Source organism: Gopherus flavomarginatus, chromosome 5 (genome assembly GCF_025201925.1).
Source record: "Gopherus flavomarginatus isolate rGopFla2 chromosome 5, rGopFla2.mat.asm, whole genome shotgun sequence".
NCBI classification, from domain to species: Eukaryota; Metazoa; Chordata; order Testudines; family Testudinidae; genus Gopherus; species Gopherus flavomarginatus.
Window position 1 is genome coordinate 26,937,859 of NC_066621.1, and position 19,667 is coordinate 26,957,525.

The following is a 19,667-nucleotide window of genomic DNA, read 5'->3' on the forward strand; positions in this document are numbered from 1 at the left end:
TGAGGCTTTTCTTGCTTTCTCCATTATAGCCCTGATGCCAATGGGACAGTGTTGTTCCCAAACGACATGTCAGGATATGCCCTGGCCAGCAGTGCTCCTCTGTCTCTATCAGGCACTCAGTACCCTAACTTCAGAATGCCTCCCACAAATGAAAAAGATCAGCAGTGCACTTTCTTCCTTTCTGGTCACCAAAAAGCAACCTTAAGGGTCTGATGGGTTTTATATTTGGTTTGCTTTTTAGTTTTTTTAAAGTGACCACAAAGATGCTAGTGTGGGAGGACCTGAGTGAAAAGAGGGTGTTCACATTCAGCTTTGAATGTTATGAGGTTAGTTGCCATTCTGATTTCATCTTGCAGTAAGTTTCCATGGTTTTTCTCCATCTGCTGTGAAGGTTCTGTCTTCCATAGTCACTAAACCTCCTTAGTAGCTGACAATTTCATTGTCCAATTCAGTGTAGCCATTGGAGGGTGTCATGGTCACAGACACACAGATATTTGTGCCAGTTCCATGCAGAGAATCAGGACAATGACCTTGCAGTCTGTGTTCAATGAAGAGCCAGTGCAGAAAGCAGTGTATCATAGAGATGTGTTCCTAGTGGCCTGTGTTGTTGAGCAGCTGGGCTGCTGAGTTTATTGTGGGCACTAACTACAGTAGTTGTATGGTGGTGCACACTAGAGTTCAGGATGTATTCCTGCGTCCATTCAACTTCCCTTCTCATTTTTTGAAAACAATTCATTTGGGGCTGAAATCATTCATCTTCTCGGTACTTACTCTCTATGAATATGTGTAGATTATTACCATGTGATTCTGTTCTCCCTACTTAGTCAGATTAGACAGTTCTAGCTCTTCTAATCATTCCTAGTACATTGATCCCTCCAGCCCCCAATCATATTGCTGCTTTTCTTTGAACTCCCTCCAGTTTGTCATCATGCTCAAAAGGAACATTATAAAATATTTTCTATAAAGTCTAGGAAACGAAATAGCCAAAACCTTTGGTCAAGTGACACATAGATTCATAGATTCTAGGGTCAGAAGGGACCAATGTGATCATCTAGTCCGACCCCCTGCACAAAGCAGGCCACAGAACCCTACCCATCCACTTCTATAACAAACCCCTAACCTATGCCTAAGTTATTGAAGTCTTCAAATTGTGGTTTGAAGACCTCAAGCTGCAGAGAATCCACCAACAAGTGACCCATGCCCCAGGCTGCAGGGGAAGGCGAAAAACCTCCAGGGCCTCTGCCAGTCTGCCCTGGAGGAAAATTCCCTCCCAACCCCAAATATGGCGATCAGCTAAACCCTGAGCATGTGGGCAAGACTCACCAGCCAGCACTCAGAAAAGAATTCTCTGCAGTAACTCAGATCCCATCCCATCCAACATCCCATCACCAACCACTGGGCATACTTATCTGGCGATAATCAAAGATCAGTTGCCAAAATTAGTCTCTCCCATCATACCATCCCTTCCATAAATTTATCAAGCTTAATCTTAAAGCCAGATATGTCTTTTGCCCCCACTACTCCCCTTGGAAGTCTGTTCCAGAACCTCACTCCTCTAGTGGTTAGAAACCTTCGTCTAATTTCAAGTCTAAACTTCCTAGTGTCCAGTTTATACCCATTCGTTCTTGTATCTACATTGGTACTAAGCTTAAATAATTCCTCTCCCTCCCTAATATTAATCCCTCTGATATATTTATAAAGAGCAAGCATATCCCCCCTCAGCCTTCTTTTGGCTAGACTAAACAAGCCAAGCTCTTTGAGTCTCCTTTCATATGACATTCCTTGGATCATCCTAGTAGCCCGTCTCTGAACCTGTTCCAGTTTGAATTCATCCTTCTTAAACATGGGAGACCAGAACTGCACACAGTTTTCCAGGTGGGGTCTCACCAGCGCCTTATATAACGGTACTAACACCTCCTTATCTTTGCTGGAAATACCTCGCCTGATGCATCCTAAAACCGCATTAGCTTTTTTCACGGCCATATCACATTGGCGGCTCATAGTCATCCTGTGATCTACCAATACCCCAAAGTCCTTCTCCTCCTCTGTTGCTTCCAACTGATGCGTCCCCAATCTATATCTAAAGTTTTTATTATTAATCCCTAAGTGCATGACCTTGTCCTTTTCACTATTAAATTTCATCCTATTACTATTACTCCAGTTCACAAGGTCGTTCAGATCTTCCTGTATGATATCCCGGTCCTTCTCCGTGTTAGCAAAATGACACACAAGCTTGTGAAGTGAAAAATTAAGAACTGATGTACCAGTAGGTACTACTTTAACAAAATAACCCTTACAAAGCAAGAAGTTCTCAAACTAATGTTCCATAAACAGTCCTGCTGCCAGCTTTACTGCCCAGTTCATGCATACAGACCATTAAACAGAAACCTCCATGAGGAGCTTCAAAACAACCAGAACTCTGCCTTAATAAAAACAAATAAACATTATCTATTCAGTGCATAGATTCTCTCAAAATTACACCTGAGCATTTAAACACATTACTTTTATTCATGCAAAGATTATAAAAAGCCTGCCTTTTCATTCAGCCATATACAGTCTACAAAATCAAACTAGATATTCAAGACCATTTGCATGTCTTAGATTTTTTAATAGCACCCATCATAGTAGAAATCTTTCCCTACTGAGGGAAATAATTCTGTGTTCCCATATTTAGAAAATAATCATTAGAGACAAAGCTACTGGGTGAACATACATTAAAATTAATTCTTACACCAAATCCTAAAATGTGTCCATTACACAGGAGCTATTCATGTCTCAGTGAATGAGCCAAATTGCTCAGACAGAACAAACAACATACACATATTATCAGTTATCCAAACAGATTGTGTTAAAGGGGCCTGTGATGTCCATGTTCAGTTGTCATTAAAGTAAAAGGAAGAATAACCATTGATTTCAGTGGAATTTAGATCTGACTGTAAAATGTTAGGGAACACAAAGCTTGGGTCAGAGTAAAGGTTTGGGTGCTGGTCACATTTTTGTTTCCAGACTGGGTGTTACGGTTGGTATCAGAATTGTTTATGTAACTTTTAACTTACAATTTCCACATTTTAACATGTTAACGTATTTACAGATGTGCTTGTTGATATGGCTTCCCTTGAAGTGCTCTTAGCAACATTAAATGTAATTTACTGGAGTCTATTGTTAATTATTGTATTATTCGGTAGCTATTATATAAAGTGAAATCTTGTACAAGAGATCACTATTTATTAGGCAGCTTTCTGTCGAGACCACCCCAAAAACGCCCTTAAACGTATCAAGTACGTCTGTCAATTAACTGCAGTTAAGTCATGCAATTAACTCAAAAAAATTAATTGTGATTAAAAAAATTAATCACAATCACAGGTTTAATCGCACTGTTAAACACTAGAATACTAATTGAAATGTATGAAATATTGTGGATGTTTTTTCTACATTTTCATAGATATTGTATTCTGTGTTGTAATTGAAATCAAAGTGTATATTATTCTTGATTACAAATATTTGCACTGTAAAAGATAAACAAAAGAAATAGTATTTTTCAGTTTGCTTCATACAAGTACTGTAGTGCAATCTCTGTGTGGTAAAAGTGCAACTTACAAATGTAGATTTTGTTGTTGTTGTTACATAACTGCAGTCAAAAACAAAACAGTGTAAAACTTCAGCGCCTACAAGTCCAGTCAGTTCTACTTCTTGTTCAACCAATTGCTAAGACAAGTTTGTTTACATTTACAGGAGATAATGCTGCCCTCTTCTTATTTACAATGTCAACAGAAAATGAGAACAGGCATTTCCATGGCATTTCTGTAGCTGGCATTGCAAGGTATTTACATGCCAGGTATGCTAAACATGAGTATGTCCCTTCATGCTTCAGCCACCATTCCAAGGGACATGCTTCCATGCTGATGATTCTCATTAAAAAAATAATGCGTTCATTAAATTTGTGACTCAGCTCCTTGGGGGAGAATGGTATGTCTCCTGCTCTGTTTTACCTGCATTCTGCCATATATTTCATGTTATAGCAGGCTCAGATGATAACCCAGCACGTTTGTTTTAAGAACATTTTCACAGGAGATAGGACAAAGCGCAAAGAAGGTACCAATGTGAGATTTCTAAAAATAGCTACATCACTCCACCCAAAGTTTAAGAATCTGAAGTGCCTTCCATAATCTGAGAGGGATGAGGTGTGGCACATGCTTTCAGAAGTTTTAAAAGAGCAACGGTCCGATGAGGCAACTACAGAACCCAAACCATCAAAAAAGAAAATCAACTTTCTGCTGGTGGTATCTGACTCAGATAATGATGATAATGACTCAGTCCGCACTGCTTTGGATTGTTATTGAGCAGAACCCATCTTCAGCATGGATGCATGTCCTCTGGAATGGTGATTGAAGCATGAAGGGACATATAAATCGTTAGCACACCTGGCATGTAAATGTCTTGCGACGCTGGCTACAATAGTGCCATGAGAATGCCTGTTCTCATTTTCAGGTGGCATTGTAAACAAGAAGTAGGCAGCATTATCTCCTGTAAATGTAAACAGACTTGTTTGTCTGAGCGATTGGCTGAACAAGAAGTAGGACTGAGTGGCTCTAAAGGCTCTAAAGCTTTACATTGTTTTATTTTTGAATATAGTTATTTTTTGTACATAATTCTACATTTGTAAATTCAACTTTCATGATAAAGAGATTGCACTACAGTATTTGTATTAAGTGAATTTAAAAATACTATTTATTTTGTTTTTTTACAGTGCAAGTACTTGTAATCAAAAATATAAAGTGAGCCCTGTACACTTCGTATTTTATGTTGTAATTCAAATCAATATATTTGATAATGTTGAAAACATCCCCAAAAAATTAAATGGTATTCTATTATTGTTTAACAATGAAATTAATTGTGCGATTGATTTTTTTAATCTCCTGACAGCCCTAGTATCAAGTATAATTTGCTCCACTATTGGATAGCTTGGAAGGGAATACTGGTTCTTCTACAAGTGCTTGTTCATGTCGATTCCATTTTAGGTGTGCATGTATCCACGTGCACAGTTGTCATAGATTTCTGCTTTAGTGGTATCTGTAGGGCTGGCTGTGGTGCCCCCTGGAGTGGTGCTCCAATGCGGCAGTATATCAGGCAGTACCGGCCCTGTGCCCTCTCAGTTCCTTCTTACCGCTCGTGACAGTTGGTTGAGTGCCTTGTCTTGCTGCAAGAACAGTAACAGTTTATCCTTTGAGTTGCTAGTTGTGGTTGTAAATAGTTTCATAGTTAATTAGCTAATAGTGTTAGTTAGTCAAGAGACTCCCCATCACACCGCTGCTCGCCTAGGGTCAGTAGCCACACTCATGTCACAATGGCTCCGCCGTGGTCACCGGAGGGGCAGTCGTCGCATTGGACCATGACTTCTCAGCCTGTCACCGAGGCAGGGTGGCTCCCCTCCGATGCAGGAGACAGGTGGCACAGGATGCAGTGTCAACACAGCAGGGGCCGTCTCTTCCGCCCTCCTCCCCCCAGCGGCAGTCCTGGAATCCATGGGGGGTGCCGGTGATGCTGGTCCAGTACTCCCAGCCCTCCCTGGCCACATCGGACAAACTGGCCAAGGTGCAGCTGGTGCTGCAATCAGAGCACGGCACTGCAGCGGAGGCGGAAACTCTGGTGCCGAGGGAACCCTCCCCAGTAAAGAAGGGGGTGACACCATCCCTCAGGCCACTCAGTCGTCATCATTATCCCTGGACGAGGTGGTGCTCAGACCTTCCCACAACAGCAGTCCCCTGGATGATTTTAAGGAGCACCAGGCCCTCCTTAAATGTGTGATGGAGAATCTGGGCTTACAAATCAAAGAGGTTGCTGAAGTGTCATCTTGGCCACCACGCCAGCAAAAATTGCATTGCCCATCCACCCAGGGTTGGTCAAAATAGCCAAATCGGTGTGGCAAATGACTCATCTATTCTACCAACATCCTAAAAAGCAGAAAAGAATACAGGTCCCTACAAAGGGCTTTGAGTATCTGTATACTCATCCCACAGTGGCATAACTGGTCGTGTCTGCAGTGAATGAAGGGGACAGACAGGGCCACCCCAGCGGAACCCCAAAAATAGAGGCCAGGAGACACGACCTGTTTGGGAGAAAAGTTTATTCGATGGCCAGCTTACAGTTTAGGGTCTCTAACCACCAGGCCCTGCTGGGACGTTATAGCCTGTGGAACTCCCTTAATAAGTTCATGAGGACCCTCCCACAGGATCATGCCCATGAGTTCGCCGCATTGGTGAGCAAAAGTACGGCGGTGGCCTGTGGAGTCCTCCAGATGGCCTGGATGCGACGGACTCAGCTGCCAGGGTGGTCGTGTTGGTGGTGACCATGCAACACAGTTCCTGGTTGCAGGCTTCTGGGCTGTCTCAGGAGATGCAGACCACGACACAGGACCTGCCATCTGAGGGTTTGGGGCTCTTTTCTGAGCTGACTCTAGGCTCCTGAGCCACCCTCTGTTCCCTGGGTCTGCACACCCCTCAGCTGTGCAGGAAGGTGTTCTGCCCTCTGCAAAAGAAGCGCTTAAAGATGATAAAGCTATTGCGGAGAAACTAAATGGATTCTTTGCTTCAGTCTTCAAGGCTAAGGATGTTAGGGAGATTCCCAAACCTGAGCCGGCTTTTGTAGGTGATAAATCTGAGGAAGTTTTGAAATTACTTGATAAACTTGACATTGACAAGTCACTGGGACCAGATGGCATTCACCCAAGAGTTCTGAAAGAACTCAAATGTGAAGTTGCGGAACTATTAACTGGGGTTTGTAACCTGTCCTTTAAATTGGCCTCTGTACCCAACAACTGGAAGATAGCTAATGTAACCCCAATGTTTAAAAAGGGCTCTAGAAATGATCCCAACAATTACAGACCAGTAAGTCTAACATCAGTAACGGGCAAATTAGTCGAAACAATAGTAAAGAATAAAATTGTCAGACACACAGAAGAACATAAATTGTTGGGCAAAAGTCAACATGGTTTCTGTAAAGGGAAATCATGTCTTACTAATCGATTAGATTTCTTTGAAAGGGTCAACAAACATGTGGACAAGGGAGATCCAGTGGACATAGTGTACTTAGATTTCCAGAAAGCCTTTGACACGGTCCCTCACCAAAGGCTCTTACGTAAATTAAGCTGTCATGGGATGAAAGGGAAGGTCCTTTCATGGATTGAGAACTGGTTAAAAGACAGGGATCAAAGGGTAGGAATTAATGGTAAATTCTCAGAATGGAGAGGGGTAACTAGTGTTGTTCCTCAAGGGTCAGTCCTAGGACCAATCCTATTCAACTTATTCATAAATGATCTGGAGAAAGGGGTAAAAAGTGAGGTCACAAAGTTTGCAGATGATACTAAACTGCTCAGGATAGTTAAGACCAAAGCAGACTGTGAAGAACTTCAAAAAGATCTCACAAAACTAAGTGATTGGGCAACAAAATGGCAAATGAAATGTATTGTGGATAAATGTAAAGTAATGCACATTGGAAAAAATAACCCCAACTATACATACAATATGATGGGGGCTAATTTAGCTACAAGAAGTCAAGAAAAAGATCTTGGAGTCATTGTGGATAGTTCTCTGAAGATGTCCATGCAGTGTGCAGAGGCGGTCAAAAAACAAACAGGATGTTAAGAATCATTAAAAAGGGGACAGAGAATAAGACTGAGAATATATTATTGCCCTTATATAAATAGATCGTACGCCCACATCTTGAATACTGCGTACAGATGTGGTCTCCTCATCTCAAAAAAGATATACTGGCACTAGAAAAGGTTCAGAGAAGGGCAACTAAAATGATTAGGGGGTTGGAATGGGTCCCATATGAGGAGAGATTAAAGAGGCTAGGGCTTTTCAGCTTGGAAAAGAGGAGACTAAGGGGGATATGATAGAGGTATAAAATCATGAGTGATGTGGAGAAAGTAGATAAGGAAGAGTTATTTACTTATTCCCATAATACAAGAACTAGGGGTCACCAAATGAAATTAATAAGCAGCAGGTTTAAAACAAATAAAAGGAAGTTCTTTTTCACACAGCGCACAGTCAACTTGTGGAACTCCTTACCTGAGGAGGTTGTGAAGTCTAGGACTATAACAGCATTTTAAAAGAGAACTGGCTAAATTCATGGTGGTTAAGTCCATTAATGGCTATAAGCAAGGATGGGGTAAGGAATGGTGTCCCTAGCCTCTGTTTGTCAGAGGGTGGAGATGGATGGCAGGAGAGAGATCACTTGATCATTACCTGTTAGGTTCACTCCCTCTGGGGCATCTGGCATTGGCCACTGTCGATAGACAAGATACTGGGTTAGATGGACCTTTGGTCTGACCCAGTACGGCCATTCTTATGTTCTGCCTCCTCCTCAGACGCAGTCTAAGTCCTGGGGGGCTCCCAGGTCTGGCTCCTACAGGAGAAAGAACAAGCACAAAGCACCTAAGAGGCATTACCCATCCTCTTCCCGTCTGCCTGCTCAACCTGACCCTCTCACAAGTCAGGGAGGCCATAAGCAGTCATTTTGAGAGTGCGCTCGAGGACAGAGCCCCAGCCGCTGTACTGGATCCAACGCTCCCTTTCCTCAACCGCCTCCGTGTCACCTTGGACCGGTGGGTACTAGGTATGGTTTCCTCTGTTTATACTCTGCAGTTCACAGCTGACCACCCCTCCCACTTCTCCCTTGTACCTCTTCAGGGATCCTTCTCACAAGCAACTCCCTGTTCAGGAGGTCAAAGACCTCTTTCACTTGGGGGCAGTGGAAAAGGTTCCTCGGAATGTGGAAGGCAGAGGATTCTACTCCTGCTACTTCCTATTTCTGAAGGCAAAAGGAGGCCTCAGACCCACCTGCGTCACCTCAACAAGTCACTCCAGAAGTTGAAGTTCCACATGGTCTCCCTGGCCTCCATCAGTCCCTCCCTGGATCCAGGAGACTGGTACACCACCCTCAATTTAAAGGATGCATACTTCCATATTTCCATCTTTCCGGGGCACAGGTGTGTCATAGATTCATAGACTTTAAGGTCAGAAGGGACCATTATGATGATCTAGTCTGACCTCCTGCACAATGCAGGCCACAGAATCTCACCCACCCACTCCTGTAACAAACCCCTAACCTATGTCTGAGTTATTGAAGTCCTCAAATCATGGGAGGGTATCATTTCCAGTTTACAGCAATGCCCTTTGGTCTTTCATCGGCCCCAAGGTTATTCACAAAATGTATAGCACCAGTGGCTCCTTACCTGAGACTTCGGGGAGTCCAAATATACCTGTACCTCGATGACTGGTTGATGAAGGGCAGGTCTCCGGGTCAGTTGGGAGGCATCTCAACCTGGTCTTTTCCACTTGTCGCGACCTGGGATTTATAATAAATGAGACAAAGGAAACCTTAACCCCTGTACAACACACAGAGTTCATCAGAGCGGTCCTCGACTTCACTCGGGCCAGGGCTTTCCTCCCTGAGACTCAATTCCAGGTCATGTCGGACCTTATTGCAGGCCTGCAGACCCACCCCTCACCACCACCCACATGTGCCTGAGGCTGCTGGGCCACATGGCAGCATGTATTTGTATGGTCTGGCACGCACGACTCCGCCTCAGACCTGTTCAGTGTGGCTGGCATCAGTCTGTGTCCCCAGCTGGTAGGGTGGTCAGGATTCCGGACAGCGTCCTGGTGTCTCTCATCTGGCCGCAGGATCTCGTGTCGGTGTTGGAAGGTGTTCCCTTTGCCATCCTCATCGGTGATCCCTGTCTCCGACGCCTTGCACCTGGACTGTGGAGCCCACCTCGGCAATCTCAACACTTAAGGCCATTGGTCCAGTCAAGATTGTTTCCTTCTTATCAATGTCAGGGAACTCAGGGCGGTCTGACTGGCCTGCCAGGCCTTTCTACCTCATATACAAGACATGGTGGTACAGGTCCTGACGGAGAACATGGCTACAGTTTTCTATATCAATAGGCAGGGTTCCTTTGCCAGGAAACCCTCTGGTTCTGGGGCTTCTGTCTACAGTACAACATCCATCTCGTAGCTGCTCACCTTCCGGGGTCCAAGAACCCGTTGGTAAATCACCTCAGCAGGACGTTCTCGTCTCGCCATGAGTGGACCCTTCATCCAGAGGTGGTTAGCTCCATCTTCCACAGGTGGGGAATTCCCCAGGTGGACTTGTTCGCTTCCAGGCAGAACAGGAAGTACCATGTCTTCTGCTCAATTAGGGGCAGGGACAGAGGAACCCTGTCTGATGTCTTTCTGCTCCTATGGTCAGGGGCTTTGATGTACACCTTCCCTCCGGTACTGTTGCTTCCCAAGATTCTCATGAAGATCAAATAGGACAGGGCAACAAGACTGGTTCAGCAGTCTCTTGGGCCTCGGTAGCAACCCTGTTCCAGCTACCGCTCAGGTCGGACATGTTGTCCCAGAACCACAGAGCAGTCTTCTGCACCCCAACCTGCCGGCACTACATCTGACAGCCTGGCTGCTACGTGGTTAAACGTGCAGGAGCAGCAGTGCTCGGCAGAGGTTCAACGTGTTCTTTTGGGAAGCAGGAAGCCCTCCACCAGAGCGAACTACGTGGCCAAGTGGAGACGGTTCACCTGTTGGATTGCGGACAAAGCCGTTAGTCCCGAGCGGGCTTCACTGCAGCTTATTCTGGACTACCTCCTGCATCTCAAGCTCCAGAACTTGTCCTTCTCATTGATCAAGGTCTATCTAGCAGCCATCTCGGCCTTCCACCTGCCGTTACAGAGTAAGTCTGTTTTTGCTTGGGATATCAATTCCTTAAAGGCTTGGAGTGCCTCTACCCACAAGTCAGAGACACTGTCCCTCCGTGAGACTTGAATCTGGTGCTGTCTCAGCTCACGGGTCCTCCCTTTGAGCCCTTGGCTTCCTGTTCTCTCCTCTCCTGGAAGGTCGCGTTCCTGGTTGCAGTGATGTCAGTCTGCTGGGTATCTGAGATCCAGGTGCTCACCTCAGAGCCTCTGTATATGGTCTTCTGCAAGGACAAGGTCCAGCTAAGGCCGCACTCGGCGTTTCTTCCTAACATATTCTCTCAGGTTCATTGGAGCCAGGATATTTATTTACCGGTCTTCTTTCCAAAGCTGCATAAGTCAGAAGAGGAGCACAGGTTACATGCCCTGGACATAGGAGGGCTCTGACTTTCTATGTGGACAGGACCAAGTCGTTCCGTAAGTCAATGCAATTGTTCGTCGCAGTGTCCGACAGGATGAAAGGTTGCCCAGTAGCCACTCAAAGAATTTCTTCTTGGATCACTGCCTGCATTCACTTCTGCTATGACCGAGAGAAGATGCCATCCCCGGCTATTGTCACCGCCCACTCTACCAGGGTGCAGGCCTCTTTGGCAGCCTTTCTGGCCCATGTGCCTATCAAGGGCATCTATAGAGCAGCCACATGTAGAACAGTCATCTGTCCACACTTTTACATCTCACTATGCTCTGACCCAGCAGGCCTGGGACAATACTGGCTTTGGCAGGGCAGTACTGCAAGCCGCTAAGCTGTGAACTCTTAAGCCCACCTCTGTTGATACTGCTTGTGAATCACCTACAATGGAATCAACATAAACAAGCACTGAAGAAGAAAAAACAGTTTACCTACCTTTCGTAACTGTTGTTCTTCAAGATGTGTTGCTCATGTCCATTCCATTTCACACCCTCTCACCCCTCTTTTGGAGTTGCTGGCAAGAAGGAACTGAGAGGGCACCGGGCTAGCGGCACCTGATTTATAGGAGTGCCACTCTAGGAGGTGCCACAGCTGGCCCTACGGATGTCACTAAGGCAGAAATCTCCGACAACTGTGCACATGGGCATGTGCACATCTAGAATGGAATGGACATGAGCAGCACATCTCGAAGAACAACAGTTACGAAAGATAGGTGACTGTTTTTTACTCTCCCACACAATCATCTGGCACAATGGAACTTTCAACAATAAAAGTAAAGCTCATCTCTGCAGGAGACAGAACTCATGTCTGGGGTAGCCTGAGACTATGAAACAAACTCCCCCAGGGACGTAGACTATCAAAAACCTCACTACTTTCCCCTTGCTTTCTGTACTATAAGCACATAGCAACACGTATACCTGTATTTAAAAATAATAGATGCTGCGAACCCAAGATACCCCACTTCATGTGCTTCTCCATATGGGGAGAAAATGAGAGAATAAACATGTAACCGATATATAGTAACATGGCTTAATGCATTACTGGAAGGCTCTTGGATACTATGGTGGTGAGTGCAGTATAAAACAATAACGTATAGAATAGAATCCCAGGGTAGCTGGATGTTTCTGTGAAGATGATCAGCAATAAAACAGTTAATAGTGTTGACTGTAACAAGGTGACAGTATTTACAACCCTGACTAGAGATACAGATTCAGATTGGAAATAAGATATACATTGTTAACAGGTAATTAACCATTGGAACAGCTGACCAAGGGTCATGGTAGATTCTCCATCACTGACCATTTTTAAATCAAGAAGGGATGTTTTTCACTGATGTGCTCAGGAATTCTTTTGGGGACGTTCTTTGGCCTGTGTTTTACAGGAGGTCAGACTAGATGATCACAGTGGTCCTTTCTGGCCTTGGAATCTATGAATCTATCCAGGGCTCAGCTGTTAACCTTCACTCTTAGCAGGATTTAGAACCCTGCATAAAGTTACTGAGCACATTCTGCTGGCTCAGTGGGGTAGGTGATTCACAGCTGCACCAGATCTGAAAGGTAGTGTAGCTAGGAACAATCAGGCTGGGAAAGAGTTTAGGGTGAGGTTTATTTTCTGTTATTTGAGTTACCAGTAAACCACATCCCAGGGAAAGGGTAACTTTGACCTTATCCAATAGGTATGGTCATTTTGGAGCAAGGTGGGATATTAATTCTGCTGTGCTTCAGTGCCACCACATCACTGAGGTTGATGACAGCAGCCTTCATGTACGTAGGGCCAGATATTGCCTGACTGTGTGAAGAAGGTCTAAGAGGGATGGGGTAAAGGAATTCCATCTCCAGCTTGGTGCAGAGCAGTTGCCTTCTCCCCGCTACAGCCAATGAGCTGAGTAGCAGCCAGAGAGAAATGCATGCACTGTGCAGGGGTTATACCTATGTGTGCATATTAATGGATCCACTCATTTGTACGGCCATCAAACTACTCCTCTGCACTGAGTCCCCCAGCACGGCCTCCCACACACACTCAGTAGAATCATGGCAGTTCCATTGGGTTTAAACCTTTCTGCACCCTTGAGTTGGGCAAGCATGTTCTAGAGCTATTGCTTCAGCTCTGTCTGCAGCCTGACCCCAGTGCCGTGTCCTCTCCCCATGCATATTGCCCAAACTGTCCACTAAAAGCAGAGAAATCCAGTTGTTGCTGTTTGAGTGCTTGCTCATATTGATTCCAATTAGGTGTGTGTGCGCTGCATGCATGGTCGTTGGTGAACTTTTACCCTAGCAACACCCAGTGGGTCGGTCGTGGAGCCCCCTGGAGTGGCGCCGCTATGGCGCTTGATATATACCCCTGCCGGCCCATCCGTCCCTCAGTTCCTTCTTACCACCCGTGTCGGTCGTTGGAACAGTGGAGCGTGGCTTAGCTGATCTCCACCTACCTAGCGTTATTCCTCTGAACAGTGTTAATAGTTTATAGTTAGTATAATTAGTTTTTATATAGTTATAGTATAAATAGTTCTATTTAGCGGGTTGGCAGGGATCTTCCCTCCTCCCCACCGGTAGCTTGGGCTCATGCCCAAGGCTCTGGCCTTTAAACCCTGGTTGTCCTGCTCCAAGCCCATGCCAACAGGCAACCCCCATGGCTCTTGCCTAAAGTGTCTGGGGGAGTCTCATCAGACCAAGAACTTCAGGATCTGCAAAGGTTTTTGGCCCTGGACTGAAAAGGAGTGGGACTTTCGTTTGCGACAGCTCCTCATGGAGGTGGCTCTTAGCCCTCAACCTCCAGCACCGTGCCAAGACCCAGCACCAAGCGCTTCAGTGCGCAGCGTCCCGGTTGCAACAGTAGGGACTGCACTGCAGTCGGACTCTGATAGAGACCCATGGCACCGGCATTCCCTGTCACCGCAGCCGGCACCATCGGTCTGGCACCGCTTGCACTCACCTGGTCAGAAGTGGCACTACAGACCAGTAAATGCTGGCCCACCTCAGCAGACACGAGCTTCCCTGGACCCATCCTCGGCGCCGCATCCCATAGAGGAGCGACCAGGGACACAAGTGCCGACTTTGGCACCATTGACTCCGGCACTGAGAGCGGAGCCGGTGAGTCTGGACTCCCTGACACGTAGCATGGTTGATGTCCAGTTGCCATCAACTCCAGACACATTTGCGGCTGCAAGGGATCTGATTGCTATGACAGCGTCAGCATCCCCTCAGCAGAGAGAGGCTGCTCATGTGGTCCTATCCCGGGGCAAGCCGGCCCTTATCCACCTGGCACTGTCGGTTGAGCCATAGCACCGTTCCTGCTTTCGGCACCGTACCTGCTCCCGACACCACTTGCAGTACCGACGTCGCTCGCAGTCCCGGCACCGCTCTCCTTTGCGGCAGCGGTCGTACTTGCAGCACTGATCAGACTCCCGGCACCAGTCTCAGCAATGGTCTGTACACCGTTCTCGGTCCAGACGCCACTCCCAACGACTATCACCGTCGAGGTCTAGGTCCAGATCTTGGCACTGGTCCAGATCCCAGCATGGATCTAGGTCATGGCACCTCTCCCTCTCGCGGCATCGCTTTCCATCTTCGTGGTACCAATCTCCATCGCGCTCTGCCTCTCATTCGACAGAGTCAGACGCGGGGTCGCGTCTATCAGACCGCCGCCTCTTGGATCACATCTGAATTCAGGGGTTGCTCGTTGGCAGGCGTAGGGACAAGGTCTGGTCCAAGGGTCTACTCAGTGGCCCTTTTGGACATCCTGGGCGTACCACCAGGCCCAGGGTGCTCCGTCAGGGCCTTCTCATTCAGCCCTCTCCGAGCCGCGAGTACCAGAGGCCTCCATCAGCCATCTTGCTCCTGGGGGCATGGAAACTGGGGCGTTGTCCATCCAGGCTCCAGAACCTCCTCCAACCCCGCTTCTGGGTCTGGACGCTGAGATCGTGGGCTCAGGACTCCGAGACGCAGCTGACCAAGATGGCCCAGATGATCCTTTTCCTCCTGTGGCCTCCTCCTCATCCTCACTTGATGAGGCAGTGGCAGGCATTGCTATTTCGGGTCCCCCCCCAATAAACCACTGTTCCCACCAGGACCTCTTAAGTAGGGTGGTGCAGAATATGAATCTCCAAGCGGAGGAGGTTCTAGAGGTGGAGGACCCTGTCGTTGACATTTTGTCTGCAGAGGCTCCATCCAGGGTGGCCCTACTGCTCATCTGGACCATTCAGACCACAGCCAGAACAATCTGGCAAATATGCACGTCCATTCCTCCAACTACTAAAGGGGTGGAGCGGAAGTACTTCGTCCCCTCCAAAGGATATGACTATCTGTACACACATCCACAGCCCTTTTCACTGGTGGTAGCCTCAGTGAATGAGAAGGAGTGCCATGGTCAGCAAGCCCCAGCACTCAAATCAAAAGAGGCCAAATGCCTCAATTTATTTGGGCGCAAAGTTTACTCCTTAGGCGGTCTTCAGCTCCAGATCGCAAACCAGCAGGTGCTCCTGAGCCAATACAGCTATAACTCTTGGAACTCCATGTTAAAGTTCAAGGAGCTGGTTCCTTTGGAGTCCAGAGAGGAGTTTGGAGCCTTGGTGAAAGAGGGCAAGACGGTAGCAAGGACCTCATTACAGGCCTTGTTGGACACCGCAGACTCTGCTGCTTGGACCCTCTCTTCGGGCATTGCAATGAGACGTATATCTTGGCTGTAAGCTTCTGGCTTACCACCGGAGCTTCAGCAAACATTACATGATCTTCCCTTTGATGGAGAGGGCCTGTTTTCAGACAAAACTGACTCGAGGCTTCAGAGCCTTAAGGACTCAAGGGCCATAATGTGATCGCTGGAGATGCACACACCAGCTACCCAGCGGAAGCCATTTAAGCCTCAGCCCCAAAGCTCCTATCCTCCTCCTCGGCTGAGGCAGGACTTCTATAGGAGGCAGGGGTGCAATACCAGGAGGAAACCCTCCAACCACCAACCCAGCCAAGGCCCCTCCAAGCCCTCAGCAAAACTTCTGAAGGGATGTTCAATGTACTGGATGATGTACCGGACCTCAGTCAGGATCCTACCTCACCCTTCCTGAATTGTTTATCCCATTTCCACTGTGCTTGGTCCCGTATAACCATGGACCGTTGGGTTCTTCACAGGGTGGAAAGGGGATACTCTGTCCAATTTTCTTTCTCCCCACCCTCCCTCCCCTTGCCTCTTCAGGGACCATTCCCACGAGCAACTCTTCATTCAGGAGGGTCAAACACTCTTATCCATGGGGGCAATCAAGGAGGTTCCAAGGGAGCTAAGGGACAAGAGGTTTTACTCCCATTACTTCCTAATACCCAAGGAAAAGGGCAGGCTTCAGCCTATTCTGGACTTGCGCGGACTCAACAAATTCATTAAGTTCCGCATGGTCTCCTTGGGTACCATTATACCTTCCCTGGATCCTGGCGACTGATATGCTGCCCTCGACATGAAGGACGCATATTTCCACATAGCAATCCATCTGGCACACAGACACTTCCTCCGCTTTGTGGTCAACCGCGAACACTACCTGTTGACGGTCCTTCCGTTGCGCCTTTCCATGGCCTCCCAGGTGTTCACCAAATGTATGGCAGTTGTGGCAGCCTCCCTTCGTCGGAGACGGATACAGGTATACCCGTATCTTGATGACTGGCTCATCCAAGGTCACACCAAAGAACAGGTGCAATCCCACGTTCAAGTGGTCATGGACACATTTTCTCTATTAGGTCTTCTCTTCAGTTTGGCGAAGTCGACTCTAGAACCAACCCAGAGAATAGAATAGAATTGAACGGGGTGCTCCTAGATTCCATGCGTGCCCAAGCCCTCCTGCCGGACGCGCGTTTCCACTTTCTGATGGGCCTCATCCAGAGCCTTCAGAGGTTCCTAACCTCAACGGCAAGAACATGCCCGAGTCTCCTGGGTCGTATGACTTCCTGCACATACTTGACCAGACATGCTAGACTTCGACTCCGACCGCTTCAGGCCTCCCTGGCATCTGTCTGCCGCCCAGGTCAAGACAGTCTGAACCTGGTGGTCACTGTTCTGGAAAGTGTCCTGGCCTCCTTCCAATGGTGGCTAGACCCAAGGGTGGTATGCGAAGGAGTCCCCTTCCACACTCAACCCTCCTTGTCCCTCATCACGGACGTGTCAGCCCTCGGATGGGGCGCCCACCTCGGGGACATCCAGACGCAAGGTCTATGGGCCCCATCCAATCTCTCTCTCCATATCAATGTATGGGAGCTGACGGCAGTCCATCTTGCATGACAAGCCTTTTGGGAGTGGTTGCATGGTCATTGTGTGGTGGTCCTCACAGACAACACCATGGCCATGTTCTACATCAGCAAGCAAGGAAGGGCTTGTTCCTCCCCTTTCTGTCAAGAGGCCATTCGACTCTGGGAGTTCTGCATAGCCCATTCCATTCACCTAGTGGCGTTGTTTCTACCAGGGGTCCAGAACACGTTGGTGGACCACCTCAGCAGGTCCTTCTAATACCATGAGTGGTCACTCCACCCCAATGTCATCCACCTCATTTTCCTATACCCACGTAGGACCTCAACTTGGTCCTCTCCAGGCTTATGGAACCCCCGTTTGAACCTTTGGCCACGTGTTCCCTTTTGTACCTCTCTTGGAAAACAGCTTTCCTTGTTGCGATACTTCGGTGAGGTGGGTCTCTGAGCTCAAGGCTCTTACATCAGAACCACCTTTCACAATCTTCCATACAGATAAGGTGCAGCTATGACCTCACTCTGCCTTTCTTCCCAAGGTGGTATCAACTTTTCATATCAACCAGGATATCTTCCTCCTGATTTTCTTCACAAAACTTCACACCAATAGTCAGGAACAACGGCTTCACTCCCTCGATGTTTGCAGGGCTCTTGTCTTATGCACTGAATGTATGAAACCATTCCTGAAAACAACACAGCTCTTCATCGTGGTAGCAGACCAGATAAAGGGTCTTCCGGTCTCCTCCCGGTGCATCTCTTCTTGGATCACATCATGTATTTGTGCTTGCTATGATCTGGCTGGGATCCCGACCCCCCCATCTCACTGCTCACTCCACGAGGGCTCAAGCCTCGTCGGCAGACTTCCTGGCCCAGGTGCCAATCCAGGAGATCTGCAGAGCTGCTACTTGGTCTTCAGTGCAGACGTTTGCCTCACACTATGCCATCGTTAGACAAACCAGAGATGATGCAGCATTTGGTAGGGCAATCCTACAATCCACAGTACTTCACTCCGACCCCACCGCCTAGGTAAGGCTTGGGAGTCACCTAATTGGAATCAATGTGAGCAAGCACTTGCAGAAGAAAAGATGGTTACTCACCTTTAATAATAATATCATATATGGAGATATACCTATCTCATAGAACTGGAAGGGACATTGAAAGGTCATTGAGTCTAGTCCTCTGCCTTCACTAGCAGGACCAAGTATTGTCCCTGACAGGGTACCCCGATCCCTTAATGGTCCCCTCAAGGATTGAACTCACAACCCTGGGTTTAGTAGGCCAGTGCTTAAACCACTGAGCTATCCCTTCTCCTTTGTAACTGTTGTTCTTCGAGATGTGTTGCTCATATCCATTACAGACCTGCCCTCCTTCCCCTTTATTGAAGTAGCTGGCAAGAAGGAACTGAGGGGGCGCTGGGTTGGCCAAGGTATATATCCAGTGCCATGAAGGTGCCACTCCAGGGGGCTCTGCGGCCAACCCACCGGGTGTTACTAGGGTAAAAGTTTCTCTGATGGCCGTGCACGCAGCGCACGCACACCTAACTGGAATGGATATGAGCAACACATCTCGAAGACAACAGTTACAAAGGTGAGTAACCATCTTTTTTTCAGTTGAATGGATGAATGAAAACCACAAAGTTTACCAAACTTTCACCAAAGTGTCTCCTTTGAGGTAAGAACAATCAGGAAACACTTGAACCCTAACAAGCTATTTTGCAGAAGGTTGAAGCAAGTAAGATATGTCCTTTCCATCCCTGTTAAGTGTAGTAGCATCCCTGCCATAGAGTTGCAGTTATGGGGAGAGTGCTCTCCATCCAGCCTAGCTGCAGTGATAATCGTGTGCTGGTCACTGTTGCTCAGCATAACTCCCCTTCCCCTTCCAGGAGCAGGAGTAGCGTTGTTGAACGATCACATTTATGTTGTTGGTGGGTTTGATGGGACAGCGCATCTCTCCTCTGTGGAAGCCTATAACGTTCGTACTGATTCCTGGACTACTGTGACGAGTATGACAACGCCTCGTTGCTACGTGGGTGCCACCGTGCTGAGGGGACGGCTGTATGCAATAGCTGGGTAAGAAGGGTGGGTGTTGCTGGTCTTTGAGGGGTTATCTACACTGGGAACTTGTTTGGTGGTAGGAAAGGAGTCCTCTAACATGCTGCTAAACAAGACTTAATCCTTAGTGCAGACGAGGACAGCCATGTTTAAAACATATTAGCAGGGAGCATCAAACCCAGGCTGGGGGAGGGGGAGTGGTTTGTTGTCACTAAGCAAACTAATAGCCAGCAAGTAAG

General features: G+C 47.3%; 1 protein-coding gene across 5 annotated transcripts in view; it reads left to right on the plus strand.

Moving 5' to 3' along the window:
- Window positions 1–19,667, plus strand: part of KLHL12 (kelch like family member 12) — a 230,533-nt gene that overhangs the window by 49,982 nt on the left and 160,884 nt on the right. For 2 of the 5 annotated variants that reach the window (XM_050956220.1, XM_050956223.1), the window contains one exon: window positions 19,260–19,446. The exons of the other annotated variants lie outside the window; for them this stretch is intronic. In XM_050956220.1, coding sequence (XP_050812177.1) covers window positions 19,260–19,446 — 187 coding nt within the window. The remainder of the gene's footprint in view (window positions 1–19,259; window positions 19,447–19,667) is intronic. 5 annotated transcript variants of the gene reach the window in all.